Source organism: Equus asinus, chromosome 13 (assembly GCF_041296235.1).
Source record: "Equus asinus isolate D_3611 breed Donkey chromosome 13, EquAss-T2T_v2, whole genome shotgun sequence".
NCBI lineage: Eukaryota > Metazoa > Chordata > Mammalia > Perissodactyla > Equidae > Equus > Equus asinus.
The window spans coordinates 28,453,498-28,472,783 of NC_091802.1; the positions used below are offsets into that span (position 1 = coordinate 28,453,498).

At 36.9% G+C, this 19,286-nt stretch overlaps 1 protein-coding gene across 2 annotated transcripts in view; it reads right to left on the bottom strand.

Annotated features, from left to right (window-relative positions):
- Nucleotides 1–19,286, bottom strand: part of CLTC (clathrin heavy chain) — a 65,687-nt gene that overhangs the window by 27,510 nt on the left and 18,891 nt on the right. For both annotated transcript variants that reach the window (XM_014856974.3, XM_014856973.3), the window contains exons 2-8: nt 13,338–13,545; nt 10,188–10,456; nt 9,428–9,589; nt 6,849–6,962; nt 6,255–6,428; nt 2,660–2,857; nt 1,679–1,879 (exon numbers count right to left, since the gene is read on the bottom strand). In XM_014856974.3, coding sequence (XP_014712460.1) covers nt 1,679–1,879; nt 2,660–2,857; nt 6,255–6,428; nt 6,849–6,962; nt 9,428–9,589; nt 10,188–10,456; nt 13,338–13,545 — 1,326 coding nt within the window. The remainder of the gene's footprint in view (nt 1–1,678; nt 1,880–2,659; nt 2,858–6,254; nt 6,429–6,848; nt 6,963–9,427; nt 9,590–10,187; nt 10,457–13,337; nt 13,546–19,286) is intronic.

The window sequence follows — 19,286 nt, forward strand, 5'->3', positions numbered from 1 at the left end:
ATGAAGCTTAAGGACTATTATTAAAATTAGGGTATAATCTCTATGTCTGAAGGATCTAAGCTCCATTATCTTCTTGACTTTTGGATTTAAGGTTGTAAGGAAGGACACTAATTTCACAAGGTCATAGGTGGTGTACAAGCAGGCACCTTCCTCTGTACTATTCAACCTGACTTAGCTGCCAAATCTGGAAAGCAGCGTCCCCAAAAGAGTTCTGCTTTACATACTAGAGTTGATTTTATTCTTTTAATCATTATGTCAGAGAATAGCCTTTATCACTGATATTCAGTACTGAGAAGTAACAAGTTCTGTCAGTCCGTACCTCTTAACTGAACACGCTAATGTCAAGATGACCAGCGTCCCTTTTACTACAAATGGATCCCACGTGACCATTCACACAAAAAAGGTAATGACACCCAAAAAGCTTTCATGCTGTTACACAGGTCAACTCAGTTACTCTGGCTGTTCCCATCCTCCTTTATCTTAAACAACTAGGATGGACCTCAAATACTTGCTAGAGTGGCTAGTAACTAATCTTCAGCAGAGACTCTTGTCCAAGCATTCCAACTCGGAAGTACTATTCTCCAGCATCCTATAAAATTACCAGAAGCTGGGTCAAGAAACAAGGACTTACAATTAGTAATGTAAAAATATTACCAATATACACTTAAAGCTGAAAGGTATAATAACATCAAAAGTTACTCACTACTCCAAGTACTTTAAACAGTACCGCCTCAGTTCTTGTCAATGGCATAAGACATGGCAATTCAATATTGCCACTTTGTGGAGAAAGGCTTTTTACAGTGATATGAAAGGAATAATACTACTAATGGACTGTTTAAATTTGTTAGTTGACTTACAAATAAACAACATTTTACATAATTTGTTCTAGAAAACACAGTACAATTAGATGCTCTGTGTAAAAAGAACTTAGCAAGTACTGAGGGACTATAAAAGGCACAGAGAAATCTTACTGTAAAGAAAGCTGGTTAACAACATTTTTTAAAGGTCCATATTTAAGTCAATTTCAAGAAACTGAGTTAAATATTTTTCCATGTAATGCCAATTAACATTCTGTGAAATCACTTTGGAAATCTATATCACCGCTAATTAGACAGTCCTGCTGTCCTGTTCACATATTTATGATCCAACATTTTATATAACATGTTTCCCTTGCATACCCAAACATGGGTACTAACAGCAAATACCACAATTTTGATGGTACTTGGGAAGTTCTAAAAGAAAAGATATGATACTTGTATGGTTGAAACTACTGTTCATATCAAGTATGAAACGCGGAAGAAAATATTCTGATGTTCAAATGAGTGTTACATATGTTAGCAAATATGACTGCATACTGACAGAGGTGTCTCCAACTAAGCTGTTCCTAAAGCAAAAAGATAGCAATTTGCTTCCAGATTAGTAGTTTTAACAACCAAGCAAGAATCTTGGATTCCATTTAAAAAACTAAACAAAGATATTTTGCCTCAATATACCATAAAAATACATTTTTTTTCAGAAGCAAATAAATTTATGCATCTCATGACTTATCTGTTCTTGTTCTGTTCCTACAAGCAAGAAATGACGGAGACATTTCGGTGCAACCTAGGTGTTTTTAAGTTGCTTACAAGGTATTTAAAATACAATCAAAGCAAACGTACTCGAACAAAAGCTAACGTACCTTATCTTCTTTTAACCATTTCTCCAAAAGCTGTTTCCGCCCTTGCTGAAGTACAGGCCTACATAATTCTAAGGATTCATATTTGTTTAGCTGGCCCTGGTCCAAAAGAATTCCAAAGTACTGAAGTAGAGGAGAAGTTTGACCTGGCTGAGCTGGGACACTCTGGAACCGACGGATGGTGTCTGGGGTACGAAGGATTCCCTTTAAGAAAATGAAATGTTAAAGACTCCTTGAAAGGTGATCCAACACCACACTAATAACTCCATGGGTCTCTTGGGTCAATCTTAAAAAGATGATTTCCATCTACTAACACTAAATTTTAAATCTTCAATACACTGAATAGTAAAGATTCAGTCAACATCTGTTACACCTCTGGTTCAATGTTACGAGATTATTGAGAATCAGAAACATACCAACCAAATTACAACGCCAATGTGTAAGAGAACATGCATAATCACAAATTAGCTGTAGCTCGTCATTATTCCAGATTAACATTTACTGCAAATTTCTTAATAGTGGTCAGGATGTAAAGCATTAATTTTGTCCAATATAATACAAAGGTGACGAGAATAAATTCAGCTCAATTTCAGACAACTCTTCTCACCATAATTTGCACAGCATCTGTTTAATCTTCAGCTTTTGGATAAAATTGATAGCTATCATTGATGAGGTCAAACAGTTACTCTTTTAGTTACTTAGTGTTACAAACTAACTAAAAATTTACTACATTTATCTAAATCATAGCTTACCAGATCTACATATCCTTCTAAGAGTCTGCTATAAAAACCACAGGAAATGTAGAGCACAGGAAAGTAATTAACCAAATATACAGGCACTGATAAGTCATTCATATTCTACTACAGGAAAATGTAACCTAGAAGATTAGATTATCTGTGGAAAGCTGGTTCTTCTAACAGTATTAGAAACAGAGCACATTAACATTAATCCAATCATAGCAACTTCATTTTCGTAACTATTTACCTTTGGTGCATTAGCAGCCACCTTTGCTGCCTCTGAGTAATTTCCCTGGGCAAAAAGAGCATTAAATTTCCGGGCAAAGAGTTCTTCAGCACCAGCTAAGTTGTTACGTACAGCCATTCTCAGAGCCAAATCAGGATTTTGTAGGACATTGGTGATATAAGGAATTATGTTTTCTTCTTCCACACATACTGATAGCACCTACAATTTAAAGATTAATGAATAGCTGCAATGTGTTTATTTGGAGATCAATGGTACCAAATCTGTTTAAAGCCGATTACTAGTGAGTCACAAAGGTAATGAAATTGTGACAGCTGCTCTCCTGTTGTTATAAAAATGAATAAATAAAAAGAGAAAAAAAGAGGCCAGGAATGAGAAGACTAAGAGATGCTAAGCTATTGGGGGTTCATAAAATATGGCCATTCTGTAATATACATAACTCCCCACTTCATACTGCCCAAACTCTAATTACTTTGATACCATTCATTCATTCTTAACATGGTTAATATCAAAGATCAAGGCTCCCATCTAATTGAGCTCTGAAAGACAATTCCATATGCTTTAAATATTCTTGAGGAACGAAATCTTGACACCCTACAGAAAATGACTGTGAAGAAGTTATGAAATCTAAGGGCTGGCCTAGAAGTTTAAGATATATTCCTTTTAACTCTAGGACTTTTTTTAAAACAAGGATGTTTCAGTAATTTTCTTTAATTACATTTACATTCCTCAAGACCAGATCATATACTCAATGAAGGAAGGGACCACTGAATTCTCATGCACTTAACATAATGCAAGCTATACAGTAGGTGCTTAATAACTGTAGTACCAGTAAAGAGCAATTTCTAATTGCTTCTGTTTGGAGAATAGTTACCCACCCTCAGTCCTCCTAAAAAGACTGCCACTGAATGCTGCCCTCCTTGCCTAAAAGCTGAAACTGCTATCAATTGCCATAGAGAAAGAGAGCCCTTCACTACACATCCACTCCTCTCCCCAACGCCAGAGCTGGTTATACACCCCAGCTTAAACTACTTACATCACCCACAACAGCACTTCTCATACTATTATAATTTCTTGTCTGTTTCTCAGTCACTATTCCATGTAACAGACTGTGTGGAATACTATTTAAGACCTCATTTAACTGCATTATTAGCACCAGGCAGTGTTTAGCACAAAGTATATGCTTAATATTTGTTAAATAAATGAAAATGGGAAATTTCTGTCCCAAGATCAACAAGAACCTAATACAATTTGAGAACTCAATAACCAAACAGATAGAACAGGCAGGAGAGACTGTTACCTATTATTCCTTTTGAAGAAAATGAAGAAATTTTAACCTCCCAAATTCTTTTCATTTCTACAGGTCCGACCCCCTCCCCAAAGTTTAGGCTATCCTGTAGCCACAAAATGACATTCTACTTCATATTAAAACATATCTTCTGGGGGCTGGCGTGGCCGAGTGGTTAAGTTTGCGTGCTCCGCTGCAGGCGGCCCAGTGTTTCGTTGGTTCGAATCCTGGGCACGGACATGGCACTGCTCATCGAGCCACGCTGAGGCAGTGTCCCACATGCCACAACTAGAAGGACCCACAACGAAGAATATACAACTATGTACTGGGGGGCTTCGGGAAGAAAAAGGAAAAATAAAATCTTTAAAACATATCTTATGGGGGCCACGTGGCAGAGTGGTTAAGTTCACGCGTTCCGCTTCTGGTGGCCCAGGGTTTCACCAGTTCGGATCCTGGGTGCGGACATGGCACCACTCATCAAGCCATGCTGAGGTGGCATCCCACATGCCACAACTAGAAGGACCCACAACTTAAAATACACAACTATGTACCGGGGGGTTTTGGGGAGAAAAAGGAAAAATTAAATCTTTAAAAAACAAAACATATCTTTTAAAGGAAAGAAGTAATTAGTTTATAGTCATTTGCACTTCTGACCCTCATCCTTAATGTAATGCTTATCTCCCAGGAAAAATAAGAAAGATGAACAAATCCAGTTCCAAACACACTTTCTGAAGCTTTCTACTAATCTGTACCTTAGTCTTCCCCAAACACATCCATAGTTTCATCTTTATCCTACTTTTAGACTGTCCTAGCAGATTTCTAGCAACCAGTACTTAAGATCTACAGGGAAAAGAGAAGGTTTCTGATCTTCTAAAGTACTCAGTTCTACCAAGTTCAGAATTTAAGCTAGATACTGGCAATAATGTCATCCTGATTGCTTTTGATTTTTCAACCCACAGAAACCACACACTCATTCCTCTAGAGGATATGTCCAGCTGTAGTTGGCTTTGATTAAGAGTACAGAAAAGTCCTGAGGCCTAAGGTTATTTTAAACACTCATCTCCTTACTCAAAGCACCTGGTACAAAAATCTGTGGGGGAAGGGCAGAAAAGTAATCAATAAGTTTCCAAAATCAGAGTTAACATCAAATACGTATGGCGAAATTATACAAGCTACTTCAGAGTTTAAGCATTATCTAACAGTAGTGGAAATAAAAAGGTCTCTGGCTTAACAACCTCACTTGATTATTAAATTATCACTAACCTAGTTCACCAAAAAGCCAATTCATTCTTGCTTTTTCCAGGAGAGATACATGCAACTGAGTAAATGAAAGCTGCTGAATTGTTAAAGTCACTTTTGTGCCAGACACTGACTGCTTTAGAAATACAACTAAACAAAGAGAAGCCCCTTTCCCTAATGAAGAACAGTGACTGAAGCAGTTACGCAAGCAATTGTAATTCACTGCGGTAAGTGCTACGAGGTAGAGCTACCTAAGTGCTAGGGGCATGAAACAGAAGCACCGAACCAGGTGCGGAGTTAGGTAGGGGTTGGAGAGGTAGGGAAAGACTCTCTCTCCCCTAGAGTATCTGCCGCTTCACATACATACTATTTTCTGGAAATTAACAGAACAAAGGAGAAAAACAATCTATCTACTTCCTTTACTTACTATTTGGGAAATATACTAATTTAGAGGAAAACTAGTAAAATGCAAGACCAATAACAGTATTGTTCTTGCAATTTTAACCACTGTTTAGAAAATAAGATAGCTCCTGGTAGAAAACATAAAATACTAAGAAAACAGACAAAAAAGATCACTTGTTACATGGTGTGAAGAGGTCTGTCAAATGCAGCAAATTCAAAACAGCTAATATTTTCCCTAATTGGGTAACTTTCCAAGTACTCCACAATAGCTACCATAACATATCACCTTCCAACATTAAATATTTAGTAATAGAGTTAAAAAAGAGATGTAGGAAGAATTCTTTTCCTTGTAGTTGATAATCTTAGAGATCATAGGAAGAAAACCCCTATATAAAGTATACAGTCTGTCAAACGTGACCCTAATAGTTTCTTTGCATGGAGAGTCACTTCTTTTGATAAAAAAGACAAATATACACAATCCTAGGTGGCTATATGCTGAGCAGTTTCTCTCTCTAAAACAAGATTAAAGAGAGACTTTGTATCATATGCTTCTGTATTTTTAGGTATATATTATTTTGACATCCAAAGTTACCATTTGGTTTTTGAAAAAAAAGGTAATGGTAGTAAGTGTTATTTCATGGCTTAATTTAAGTTTCAGGGTTTCCTTACTTGTCCCTTTCTGTTTACTCCAATGATTCCAGCTGTGGCTTCGTGAGGTGCAGTAACAAAGATTGTTTCTCCACTGATTCGGTTCATGTAGATGCAAGTACCAGTCTCCAGATCATAGAGGTGGATATAACCATACTTAGTAATCAGGAATACTACATCATGCTTTTCACTGATCTGTATAAAGAGAGTCAACACTTCAGTACAATAATGAATCCAGAAACAGAACATTTACTTCAATTCCATTTTAGAGACAGTGAAATTCTAGAACTTTGACAAAAGGTTTATATGAAAAATTAAAAGCTAGTATTTACAGTTTCCTCATTTTTACAGCATATTTAAATATGGAATATCCCAAGCTCTTATAAAAAAACACAATATAAATGTATAAAAGAGAAAACATAATTTTGAACAACCTATTTTATATATTACAATGAAATTTAGAGTATTACTTGACGAAGTTTCACTAATAAACTTTATTTGGGAATAAAGGGTATTCTTTTAAGGACCACTTAAATTATACTGACTGTGAGTAGTAGCTTTTGGATTTTGTTAAGAGGAGAGATTTAAAAAGTTCATCTGTTTTGGTTAAAATACCTGCATTGCAACAGGAAAGTCATTTTGTGCTTCTGGAGGAAAGAAAACATCCACTGCCTTCTTTGGAAAAGGCTGGTTCCCTGTAGGTGGTGTGCCAACTTCAATGATATGTAACTGTTCAAAAGAAAATAAAACTTATACAAACCTAGATCTTTTAGCAACTGATCACAGCAGATTTGTAGCCCCAAACAACCAAAATGTCCTACAATAGGTGAATATTAAATTATGGTACAACCATACCATGTACCATACCATGGAATACTCTCACAGACATTATGCTGAGTGAAAAAAATAGTGCCAATCTTGAAAGGTCACATACTATATGATCCTATTTATACAGCACTCCTTGTTGTTTGTGTTTTTTTTTTTTTTTAAAGACTGGCACCTGAGCTAACATCTGTTGCCAATCTTTTTTCTTTTCTTCTTCGCCTCCCACAGCCTCCCTGCCACCCTACACAGTTTTATATTCTACCTGTAGGTCCTTCTGGTTGTGCTATGTGGGATGCCGCCTCAGCATTGACTCAATGAGTGGTGCCATGTCCGCGCCTAGGATCCGAACAGGCAAAACCCTGGGCCACTGAGGCGAGGCGTGCAAACTTAACCACTTGGCCATGGGGCCAGGCCCTATATAGCATTCTTGAAGTGACAAAATTATAGAAATGGAGATATAATGAGTGGTTGTCAGGAGTTAGAGATGCTGGGGAAGGAGGCAGTGAGTGTGACTATAAAGGGGTAGCGTGAGGGAAATCCTTGTGGAATAGTATGTATCTTGAATCTACTTGTGAGAAAATGACAGAATTATACAATTGTACCAGTGTCTACCGTACTATAGCTATATAAGATGTAACCACTGGAGGAAACTAGGTAAAGGAGACATGTGATCTCTCTGTTCTGTCTTTGCAGCTTCCTATGAATGTATAATATTTCAAGATAAAAACTTTAAAAAGTTGGTTGAATGGCTGAAATAATCACACTTCAATCTACCTTAAATTAAGGGCATAGAATGGTAATACACTATCCATAAAGGTGCTCTCTCATGGCCTTCCATTATAATTTAGTATTTCCAAACAGAAACCTAAGTTGTTAAAGTCTTCTCTGCCTACCTACTGTAACACAGATAGAAAGCATACACCTAAACTGAGTTGTCTCTCTAGTCACATTTTGGTTTAAAATGTCTGAAGCTGCACATCAGCTGGGCAAAAGAAAATAAATAAGGTCGACAAAAAAGTATTATCTATTTTGCTTAGTCATATCAGGAATTGACTCAGACAAAGAATAATTCAGTTTCTCAGATACATACCATATTAAAGTTATCAAGTCTCATCCTTAATTAGTATGATGAGCCACAGTGAAAAACTTATGTCTTCCTTCAAAAGCCATGGCAGATAACAATAGATAAAGCACAATGTATCAAATACGCTCAAGAACCTATAAACAGGTTTTCAGGCACTATAAAAATGATATTGAGGTTCTTCTTCCAGTAGGACTTCTCAAAAAAAGTCTCAGCCCTATGTCTTAAAGATAACTAATTTCTAAAACCTATGTGTCTTTTTGTTTAGATTCTATCAATTCAGATCTAAATATCACTGTTTTCTATCTTTGTCATATCGTGAGATTGGTAGGATCATTCCACAGTTCAGAGATTCTTACTCTAAAATTTTAGGCAGAATTTTAAGTCTCGGTGCTTATGTTCCCTCCCTGCTGAGAAGCTATAGATGATCACATTTTAAGCAATCTCTACATTAACTTTCTTAACTACTTACCATGGAAAAATATTAAGACTTCAGAGACTCTACTCTGGTAGTGAGAACAACATCAAACTGAGTTTCCAGGGGCAGCAGTGCTCACTGTGGCATCCAGCAGTGCAGTCACAACAGCAACGGAGTCCTCAGAGTTCTGTGGCAGGGCTTTTGGCTGGGGACCTGGTTGCTGCCCATTCTCCCTCATTCCTCTTCATTTTCCAAGCTTGATTCTAAACCTTCCTAACCACTGTCAACTACGCATTACCCTTTTACTAAATTTTTATGCTCTAATCAACCAGACCTCTTTTCTGTTGCCTGCAACTAAGAATACTAACATACAAAACACTTCATTCAATCTGTCCAAGTGATTCCAATGTACAGCCAGGGTTGAGAAGCTCTGATTAAAGAAATGTTACTCAAATTGTGGTCCACATTCTATTTATGTCACATCACCTAGGGTTATTAAAATGCAGATTTTGGGCTCCACTTACTGAATCACTCTCTAGACGTAAGGCACATTAACGTACATTTTAGTGACCCTAATGATTCTTATGCACAATAAAGTTGAAAAAGACTGAATTAAGGCCGCCTTTGGTAAAGGCAATTGATATAAAGTCTTAATATAAATAGCTTAATATAAATAGATACAAAAAGTTGTTAAAAAACATTCATTTGAGACAAGTATCACTGGAAGTAAAATTTAAACGAACTAAGTCACCACAAATCTGGATGTTAAAAATAAATTAACAAGGAAGGGAGAAGACCATTTTGAAATTAGCTGACTGATTAGTACCAGAAAGACAAAGTTCTAAAATAATTTTCAAACCCAAAACTTACCTTCCCTCCAGCTTGACCCCGTACTGCAAAACAAAATAACGTTGATTCTTCTGCATTTCCTTCCATCTTAAACTGTGCGAAGCTGGCCGCATGTCCTTCAATGGGCTGAGACACTTTCCTATCTACAGAATATAACTGCATAGCTCCAACCACACGATTTTGCTACAAAAGATACAAGAAAAAAATGTTTGGGGATCCAATGAACCAATAACTCCTAGATTCATCAACTAGTGAAATTATTAGAATGCTTTATTAATCTCTAGCAGGATTTATAATTCATTGTTATTTAGTCTCTCAATGTAGATCTGATACCTCAAATTAAAATTTAGCTCCAAACATTATCTTATTAAAGCATAACATGAATGTTTAAAACATGCCTCATATACAATCATCTCTTTACACCATCATTAAAAAAAAAAAGTGTTTTTTTTAACTACTTTTATCAGAAGGATTTATTCATTCTGCAGTAAACATCCATAATAAATTCCAAGTCACTCTCACAGAAACTCAATATCCATTCAATCTGCAAGTAAAACCTAACAACACATGGAAAGAGTACAATGAAACTGTACATCATTATAAAGGCATTAAGCTAGCAACCCTTATTTCTTAAAAAAGAAAAAAGGGGGGAAAAAGTCTTCCAGAATAAGTCAGATTCAACAGGACTGAGCATAGAAGACCTAATTTCAAAACGCACTAATGCGCATCTGGGCACATTAGCTCTCTAGACCTTCTTTATTAAAAACCAGAAAAATGTTACCTGTGCAGATATACCAGTCAGAAGTAACCACTTTTGCTTTGCATCTGTACGATAATTGATAATCTGACATCCTGCAAGGCTAGAATGGCGATCAAACATTTTCACTGGCTGAGACTCTCCTTCCATACTCCAATGGTAAACTGCATTATCCGTAACAAGAGCAACCGTATTTAAAGAGATCCACTTCCAGAAGGTGACATCATCAGTCATGGTATGGGCCTTCATTTTACTTTTCATTTCAATGTTAAATATCTGAAGAGTTTTCCCAGCTAAAAACAAAATTAAGAATTTGAAATCACTAATAAAGTAAAGTTCAGGATAAATTAATATCTAGCTAAACTAGTGCTGTAACTTCCAAACAAAATGGTTTTATCATGAGACTAATAACTAACTACAGAAGTCGCATTGACAGAGCAGCAACCACTGAAGAGAGAGCCGAGACTGGGCAATCTACATCTACATCTGAAGCAAAAACTATACTACCTCTAATAAACACATTTTAAACAGACAGTATGACTTCCATAGAATTTTAAATCCCAACTAAAAAGGAGTCTAAAGAACAGTTAGCTTAACAATGGAAAATAAGGTTGTAATCTTCATACTTATAATTAAGTATGTTTACTTTATGTATAAACTAATAGGTACAGAGAACAAGGCAAACCCGATACAAAGACACAGGGAAAATGTCTACTTTTTAAAAGGGAGTCATCCCCCATCCAACTAAATCTTATGTTAACTGCTTTTTGGAAGAGGATGTACTTCAATGTTGCCTTGTACCACTAGCACATAAGAGGAAGTGTATGCTAAATTTAACTGGTTTAAGATACAAAGGGACAGGTAGAGGTGCTGGAGAAAAGGAGAGGGAGACAAAGGAGGACAGTTTCAGATGCTGTTAATACACTAGAGATGAGGACCAAGTTCAAGCTTCATTCAGACAGCAAACATTTAGTAAAAGAAGGATGAGATTTGCCTTGAGTGTTAAGAGTTCACTGAGTCAGATGCAAAGGCTTCTACTTGTAATTTCAAATCCATCACAGTCCAAAAAATGATTTGGTTTAAATTAATAGAGATCAAAGCCCACAACTATCGCTAGGCTATCAAGATTAGTCCTTAGAGATTAAGGAAAACTCCATTCCTGACACAGAGAATCTGGCTCCTGAAGAACAAAAATTGTAAGGTAGTAGTATTAGGGTGGTGGGGAGTGGATGGGACGGGACACAAAACATAGAGCTTTGTACCATGACCCTTACCACACGTGTAAAAAATTCTTCCATAAAACAAGAATGTTATTCCCATCCCACACAATATGGAAACCACAACCAGACTTGAACAATTGTGAGAGTTACAGTCCTGTTTATAAAAAGAAGCCAAGGGGTTTAAAATTGGCTTCAGAGGGAGTACTATGAGGGAATGACTTAATTTCCTTTGTTGCCTTTCCCAAACTTCCGATAATTACTTTCATTCTTTTTTACATGAAAGGGTTTGGAGTATATGTATGTGGGGTGGTTTGGGGAGAAGAGCAAGGGATGACAGCCTAACACCACAGTGCAGACACAGAGACACAAATCTACATTGCTACTGTATAATGCTCTGAAAATCTTTTCAATGTATTCTTTTTATAGAACAGGACAATAACTAATACAATCTAATTTAAGATAACTCACCATCTGCACACATAAGAAAGCATTAAGAAATGTGATAAGATAACAATAACATTAAAAATAGAAAAGAAATTTGAGAAAATTAAAACGATGGCCTTTTAAAAGAGAGGTCTGAGAGCTGCTAAGCAGTTGAATTTAAATTCTTTAAGGAGGCTGATGGGAGCTTAAGACCCTAAAGTATAATATATATTGTCTAATGGAAGCAAAAAGCTTACTGCCACAAAGCATGTGGTCCTAGATGGAAAGCTGGACCATCTTTCCTTCAGATGAGATCAACTTCTATCTTACATATTTAATTATGACTTATATGAATATGCTTGTGCTCCCCTCCTCTTTTGAATCTCCAGCCAGTATTACTACTAAACACAAAGTTTAAATCATGTAAAGAACAGACTGTGTAAAAAGTTCAGCACCTCTAACAACTCACCCACAAACTTATCAAGAAACTACTAGGACCTTGAACTCTTCCTCCTCCTACTATCAAGAAAAACAACAAAGCAAAAATTAGGCAATTTGGGGCTGGCCCCGTGGCCGAGTGGTTAAGTTCACACACTCTGCTTCGGTGGCCCAGGGTTTCGCCAGTTCAAATCCTGGGCACGGACATGGCACCTCTCTTCAGGCCATGCTGAGGCGACATCCCACATGCCACAACTAGAAGGACCCACTACTGAAAATACACAACTATGTACTGGGGGGATTTGGGAGAAAAAGGAAAAATAAAATCTTAAAAAAAAAAAAAAATTAGGCAATTAAATGCCTTTTTTAGAGTTGGGCTATGTGACAAACTGACTCTAAAACAGGCATCTGTGGGTTATTAAGAGTCAGTTACATCCTCACTCTAAAGTTCGAAGGAAACAAATTAATACAGGCCCCTAGACAGTTCTTCCAAATCTGTTTAGACTGATAAGTTGGTACAGTTCCCTACAGTGACAATTAAAAGTTAGTCTAAATAATTCTAATACCTTCGATTCCAAAGCTTGAATACCCACCTATATATATACATACTTCTAACAATCAGTGTAAATTTAAGCCATTTTTAGAACTTGAGAATCTAAATGAAATAAACCCTGAAGTATAAAAAAGGTACAGCATGAATGGCAAGTTTATCATCATAACAGAATTCTTCAATGTTTAGATGTTAATATTAATAAAGTCTATTTTATTCCAGAACATGAATCACTAACTTATTTCTCCCGTATATGGAGTTATGTTTTAGCACAGTCTTATCACTGTACGTATAAAATTTAATTTAATCTAAAACATAAAATTTTTCCAAGTAGATCACACTGAGGAGAAAGACATTTTACAGACACATGCCAAGTAAACGTCAAGAAAGTAGTTAAAATCAAGTTCAGTAACAGCTTTAACTTTGCAGATCTATTTAGCCCAATTTCATTAACATTCTAAAAATGGTACGTCTTAATTACTGTATTTGAATAAATTACACACAGGAAGAGTTTTAAGAAAAAAACTCCACAATCTTTTATACCTTTCAGTGCAATTACTTTACTAGCTGGATTCATGATGGCGCTGTCTGCTGAAATTGGTCTTCGAATTGGATTACTTGGGTCATTCATATCAATGATTACCACCTGAGCCTGCTCTCCTACTTTCTCTCTAATGCAGATGAATTTGTCTGACTCCATAGTCAGGGTACTGAAGCCAATGTTTGCTGGGTTTATACCCAGGTTCTGGAGCTGGAACAAAAAACAAAACAAAACATTAACAAACCATGTTACAAAGTAAATTAGAAAGACTTGATATTCATGTACTGGCATCATTACAAATCCTCATTTAACCACTAATGCTTCAAGGTCAACAGTGACAACTCCATTACACTGATTCAAGTGAGGCAATTAATACCCAAATAACGGACCTGCAGTTCTTTCAATAAATATGGCATTCAATTTTTTGTTATAGTTGGTAGTTATAACTAGAAATGTATAACCCGGTGGTCATAACTAAGAGGCAGAACAGATAGAGATAAAGGTAAAGGAAAGAGTTACATTTGAGAGCTAGCCTTTATGGCTCAAGCGATTTGAAGTCATTAATGTTTCTTGGTTTAAGATCTTTGAACTACTAAATCTGCCTTTTCTTACCCCCTTTAAAATGCAGTAGTTACTTGTTCACATGCAATGCACTTGAGGAATCCGAAAATGAAGTTACAGCATAAAAAGAGAAAGATTTAAAATTTCAGAATTCTTGATCTAAAGGAACTTACACTAGCAAGAGCAGAGAGACAAGTAAACAAAGTTACAATACTTTGCAGAAGTGCCAAAACAAAGATATGTAAGAGACACCTTGTCAAAGAAGGCCTGCATCTAAGGGAATGTGTCCAAAGGAGGTAAACTAGAGAATGCCACAAAAGGAAGAACAAATGCTAAGGCCCAGAGACACGAAAAGTATGGTCTGCTAAGGAACTACAAACACCTTTGTAACTTTAGGAGTACAGACTGTGAAAGGCCTGCTGAGTGGAGAATTAAGGTTACAAAGCAAGCAAGGGTCAAACTGTAAGCTATCTGGACCCCAGTAAGTATTCTGAATTTATTCTGTAGACAAAGAAAGCTACTTAAGGGTTTTAACAAGGAAAATAATGGAATCACATTTACTCAGAAAATATTAAAGTATCTGAAAAACAAATACACAGGATCTAAAGATGGTTTTGTCGTTAGTGCCGTGGAGTCGATTCCAACTCCTAGCAACCCTGTGTAAGCAGAGGAACCCTGCCCAGTCTTTCTGCACCATCCTCTCACCTTCCAGTGCTCTATCAGACAATGCTCCACAGCTATTTAGAGGTCAATTTCTTCAAAAGTGAGTGGCCAGGTCCTTCTTCCTAGTCTAACCTAGTCTGGAAGCCCTGCTGAAGCCTCTCCCACCAAGGAGCCTGGTAGTATTTGAAATACTTATAGCACAGCTTTCAGCATCACAGCAACACGCAGCCACCTCAGTAGGACAACCGACAGATAAGTGGTATGGTTCCCTGGCTGGGAAATGAACCTGTGGGAATGCTGAATCTTAACCAATAGACCACCAGGGCTGGCTCCAAAGATGGCAGGTCTTTGAAAACCAATTAACTGTATAAGAACAAAAGTCACTTGTTAGGAGACCTCTACCAGAGTGGGTCATTTTTACTCTAGGCGACTAAATGTAGTACAACAGATTAAGTCCCACTAAAAGGCTATCTGAAGGCTTCATTAGCCTTGGCCAGGCTACTTGTTTTTTTTCCCCTTCTTTCCTCCAATGGATAATAAATTCACATAGAACAAAATACAAACAAAAATGAGAAAGCACAGGGGCTGGCCCCGTGGCTGAGTGGTTAAGTTCGCGCACTCCACTGCAGGCGGCCCAGTGTTTCGTTGGTTCGAATCCTGGGTGCGGACATGGCACTGCTCATCAAACCAAACTGAGGCAGCGTCCCACATGCCACAACTAGAAGGACCCACAACAAAGAATATACAACTATGTACCAGGGGGCTTTGGGGAGAAAAAGGAAAAAAAATAAAATCTTAAAAAAAAAAATGAGAAAGCACAGGAAAAAATATCAAGTCTTCCTCCTGCCCCTGTCCCGCAGATATCCAATTTCTTTCCCCAGAAATCACCACTCTCCCTACTCTCTTATGGACTGAGTCAAGTTAAATGTATTTTATCTAATTTATTTTGTCAGATTCCTCTGCTAATACTGCTTAATTATAGCCAGGCCAGGATCTGAATAAAATACAACATAAGATTAAGAGACTACATTTTACTTTCACTTCCCTCTTATACCTCAATGACTGCAGGCACAACCAGTTATAAAGTGTAGTTACAGTAACTTAGTCACTATCAAGGCAAGGAGTCAAGCAACTGTCTAACCATTAATACAAACATGGTAATAAAGTAGAATAACTAGCTTTACAAGCTCAAGTAAATGCTGCAATGCAAGTACACAAGCTGTGAGATATGTAACTTATAATGAATTTGGTTACAATAAAATTTTATGAAATTATTTCTTCTCATTTCTTCCTGACTTCAACTTTTGTAGTGACTTTTAGTTCCAGAACTAATGGAGCAAGATAAACATAAGAGGTCCTCAACAACACGCAAAGGGACTATGGTTGGGCTTCAGGGAGGCCTTATACAAACTAAGCTGCCTGTCTAGTCTCAGGGGAGGTATATATTTACATCTGTTTTTCAGAGTAGATGGTCCTCAAACTCTTCTAAGTTTAATCAATATTTACCTTTCCAATAACTGGAGAAAATATTCCAGTGGTTCACAGAGCTCCTAGAACTATATACATAAAAGCAACAAGTTATCTTCTAAACAACTCTGTAAAATAAGAATTCTATGTTTCTAAGTCACTATCAAGCATTCACCTAAGGCAATTCTGCGTTTCAATTGTCACAGCTAAGTCCTACAATGTTTGAGAAAGAGTAAAAATAGCTTTAGTCAAACAGAAAACTAAAAGTAAAACAAAGATGCAAACCACAAACACTACTAACTGAACCCACAAATGATTCTAAAAGATTCCTTTTTACCCCTCCACTTCAGAGGCAGGTGCAAGACAACTGTAAGAAAAGAAAACACTATTAGATAAGACAGTAAAGAAGAGGAAAAAAAAGCAAAGTCAAGAAAACTGTGTTTCTGACTCCCAGCTAGATCCCCAGATAAAGGTAGTCAGAAAAGCATGCTCTCAATAGTTACTAGCACTGACCTTCAGCCTCAGGGCTGTTTTACTTGGAGAAAAAGCAAAGATTTAGTTAAAAACAGGTACGGTTCCTGCACTCCTTGCAATCTATGTAATCCTTATATTCTTTTCTTATTAAACAAGCTACATATATGTATTTTTGATCTTCTCTATCAAGAATATACTAGTACTACTCAAAACACTCCACGTGAAATAGACACATAACCTTTATTAAAAAAAATCCAAAATTAACCAAGAGGAAAGTGGCAAATGCTTACCAATTCAACACGTTTAAACATTTTAAAAAGCATACTAAAGTGATGCCCATTTATACAACTAAACAAGAAACTGCTCCTTCCTAAAAGGCCTTCCCCAGTTGTTAGTATAGGTGAAGAGAACTTCAAGTGATCTATTCCTATCAGTTAACAGAAAGTTACATCTGCTTCCACCTCTTCAAATAAGGTAAGAATTTTTCCTTACTGGTGATACTTTTTAGTGAGAATGCCCGGAGCACTCACCAGTTCTTCCCATATTTTCCTCCGATACATTCAAAAGGGAAACATCCCAAAACACACAGTAATAGGACAAGTCACCATCATTAATCGCAATTCTGGCTTAGGTGCACTCTCAAATTAGGATTATATAAAAGGGTTATTAGCATACTAGATAATTACGATTAGTAATACTCATATAGATTAAGATGTTTTAAATGCAACACAATGTTTTTAAACAGATTTTATTTTCAAAACAGCACATACTAACCATAAAATACTCTTAGTTAATTATAAAGGTCTGATGATATAGGAGCTAACTACCACAGAAGCTGAACCACAGACTGTGGAACAAACCACTAATAAATTCAGAGTGCATATAAGAGTCTCCGAACATGCACCTATTTTCAGAGAATACACAATAATATCCAAATTCTGGCCATGTTTTTTATCCTCTCAATTGGAAAAATGCTGCTATTGTTGAAGCTGGGGATATTCTATTTTGAGATATGCTTGGAAGTTTCTATAATCAAGTGTTTATTATACTTTTTAACTTAAAAAAACTTATTTTGGTGATATAAAAAAAGATGGAGTCAATAAATTTAGGTGCAAGAGGTTACTTTTTTGAATATTTATTACATGCATATGGCAAAGTATTCCAACTGTACAGAAGAGTATACTATGAAAAGCCACTTACTCCATGTTTCCAGTAATCCTTTCTCCCCCCAGCAAATACCTTTCCATCTTAGAGATATCCCATGCATATGAAAGTACGTATTTCCATCCTCCTTTTTTAAAAAAACACTAATGGTTGGGGCCAGCCCAGTGGCGCAGCAGTTAAGTGTGCACATTATGCCTCGGGCAGCCCGGGGTTCGCTGGCCCGGATCCCGGGTACGGACATGGCACCCCTTGGCAAGCCATGCTGTCGCAGGCATCCCACATATAAAGGAGAGGAAGATGGGCACGGATGTTAGCTCAGGGCCAGTCTTCCTCAGCAAGGAGGATTGGCAGCAGACGTTAGCTCAGGGCTAATCTTCCTCAAAAAAAAAAAAAAAAAAACCACTAATGGTGCAGGCACAAAAACATTAAAATCATTAACTGCTCCCTTTTTAAAGAAAATCATCCAAACACTGTAACTTGTTTGATTTCCAGACTAGATTTTGGACACTGGTGTGCAAGCAGCAGTACTTTAGGACTTGACACTCAAGCCTAGTTTAGATTCCAAAAAGTAAGTAAACAGATTTACTGTTAATCGGTAAACTCAAACTCTGGAGTGTCCTGAAGTTACACGTTACAAACGATACAAACAAGTTTCCTTTTCCCTCTCCTCTCTTCCTCATCCCTATTTATATTAACATGCCTGGGGAAAAATTTATAAGACAACGACGTCTTAGTTTTTGTAGTGAGAAACAGTATTTCAGATTGCCCATAATCTAGAGAACACAGAAGGTTCTTCATTCAAGTAGACAATGACTGTACAAATGTGTAACTTTGGTTATAAAGTACAAGTGCCATCCAGAATCAGTTGGTTCTATGGATTCCACATAAGAGCCAAAATGTCTGGGTTTAGTCCAGTTTTGCCACTTAAGGGATCATGGGCAAATTAACTATCTCTGTGTATCTGCTTCCCTACCTGAAACATATGAGATGACAGTACCCATCCCAGAGTTGGAGGAATTAATGTGGGGTGCTTAGCACAATGCCTGACACATATCAACAGATACTATTAGTACATACAACACATCAGCACTAGGGCCAGCTCAAGGTTAACTTTTTTGTATTTGCATTTTATTATCTGCCTAATTCAGCTGTCATAAACGTTGGCTGAAACTCTGGGTGTGAATTTCTTTTGACTACTGATAATAGATTAGTGGCTTCTGGGTGCTTAACTTATTCAGACACCGAAATGCTCCCCCCCCCCCCCCCCCCACTTTTTGAGAAAAGGAAATTACACTTAAAAACTTCCAATTCTGCTCTTTAATTTGCCTAACTAAAGTTAGGTAGAAACCAGAATCCTCAAAACCATGTAACATGGAACCATGTAATATGTTCATGCTAAGTAACCCTATTTTATTTTAATTCCTATTTTTAGGGGCATTATGGAACAGTATTGTTAAGGCTAACAAACTTGGCAAATATGCTTCCCACACCTTTGCTGAGGGAGCTGGCTGGGAAAGCTAAATGCAAACAGATGGCATAAGGTCAGTATCATCAAAAATTCTCTTTACCCTAAAGAGCTCAAGACTAAAAAATACAAGGTAAAATGGAAAGTAGGCAGAGCA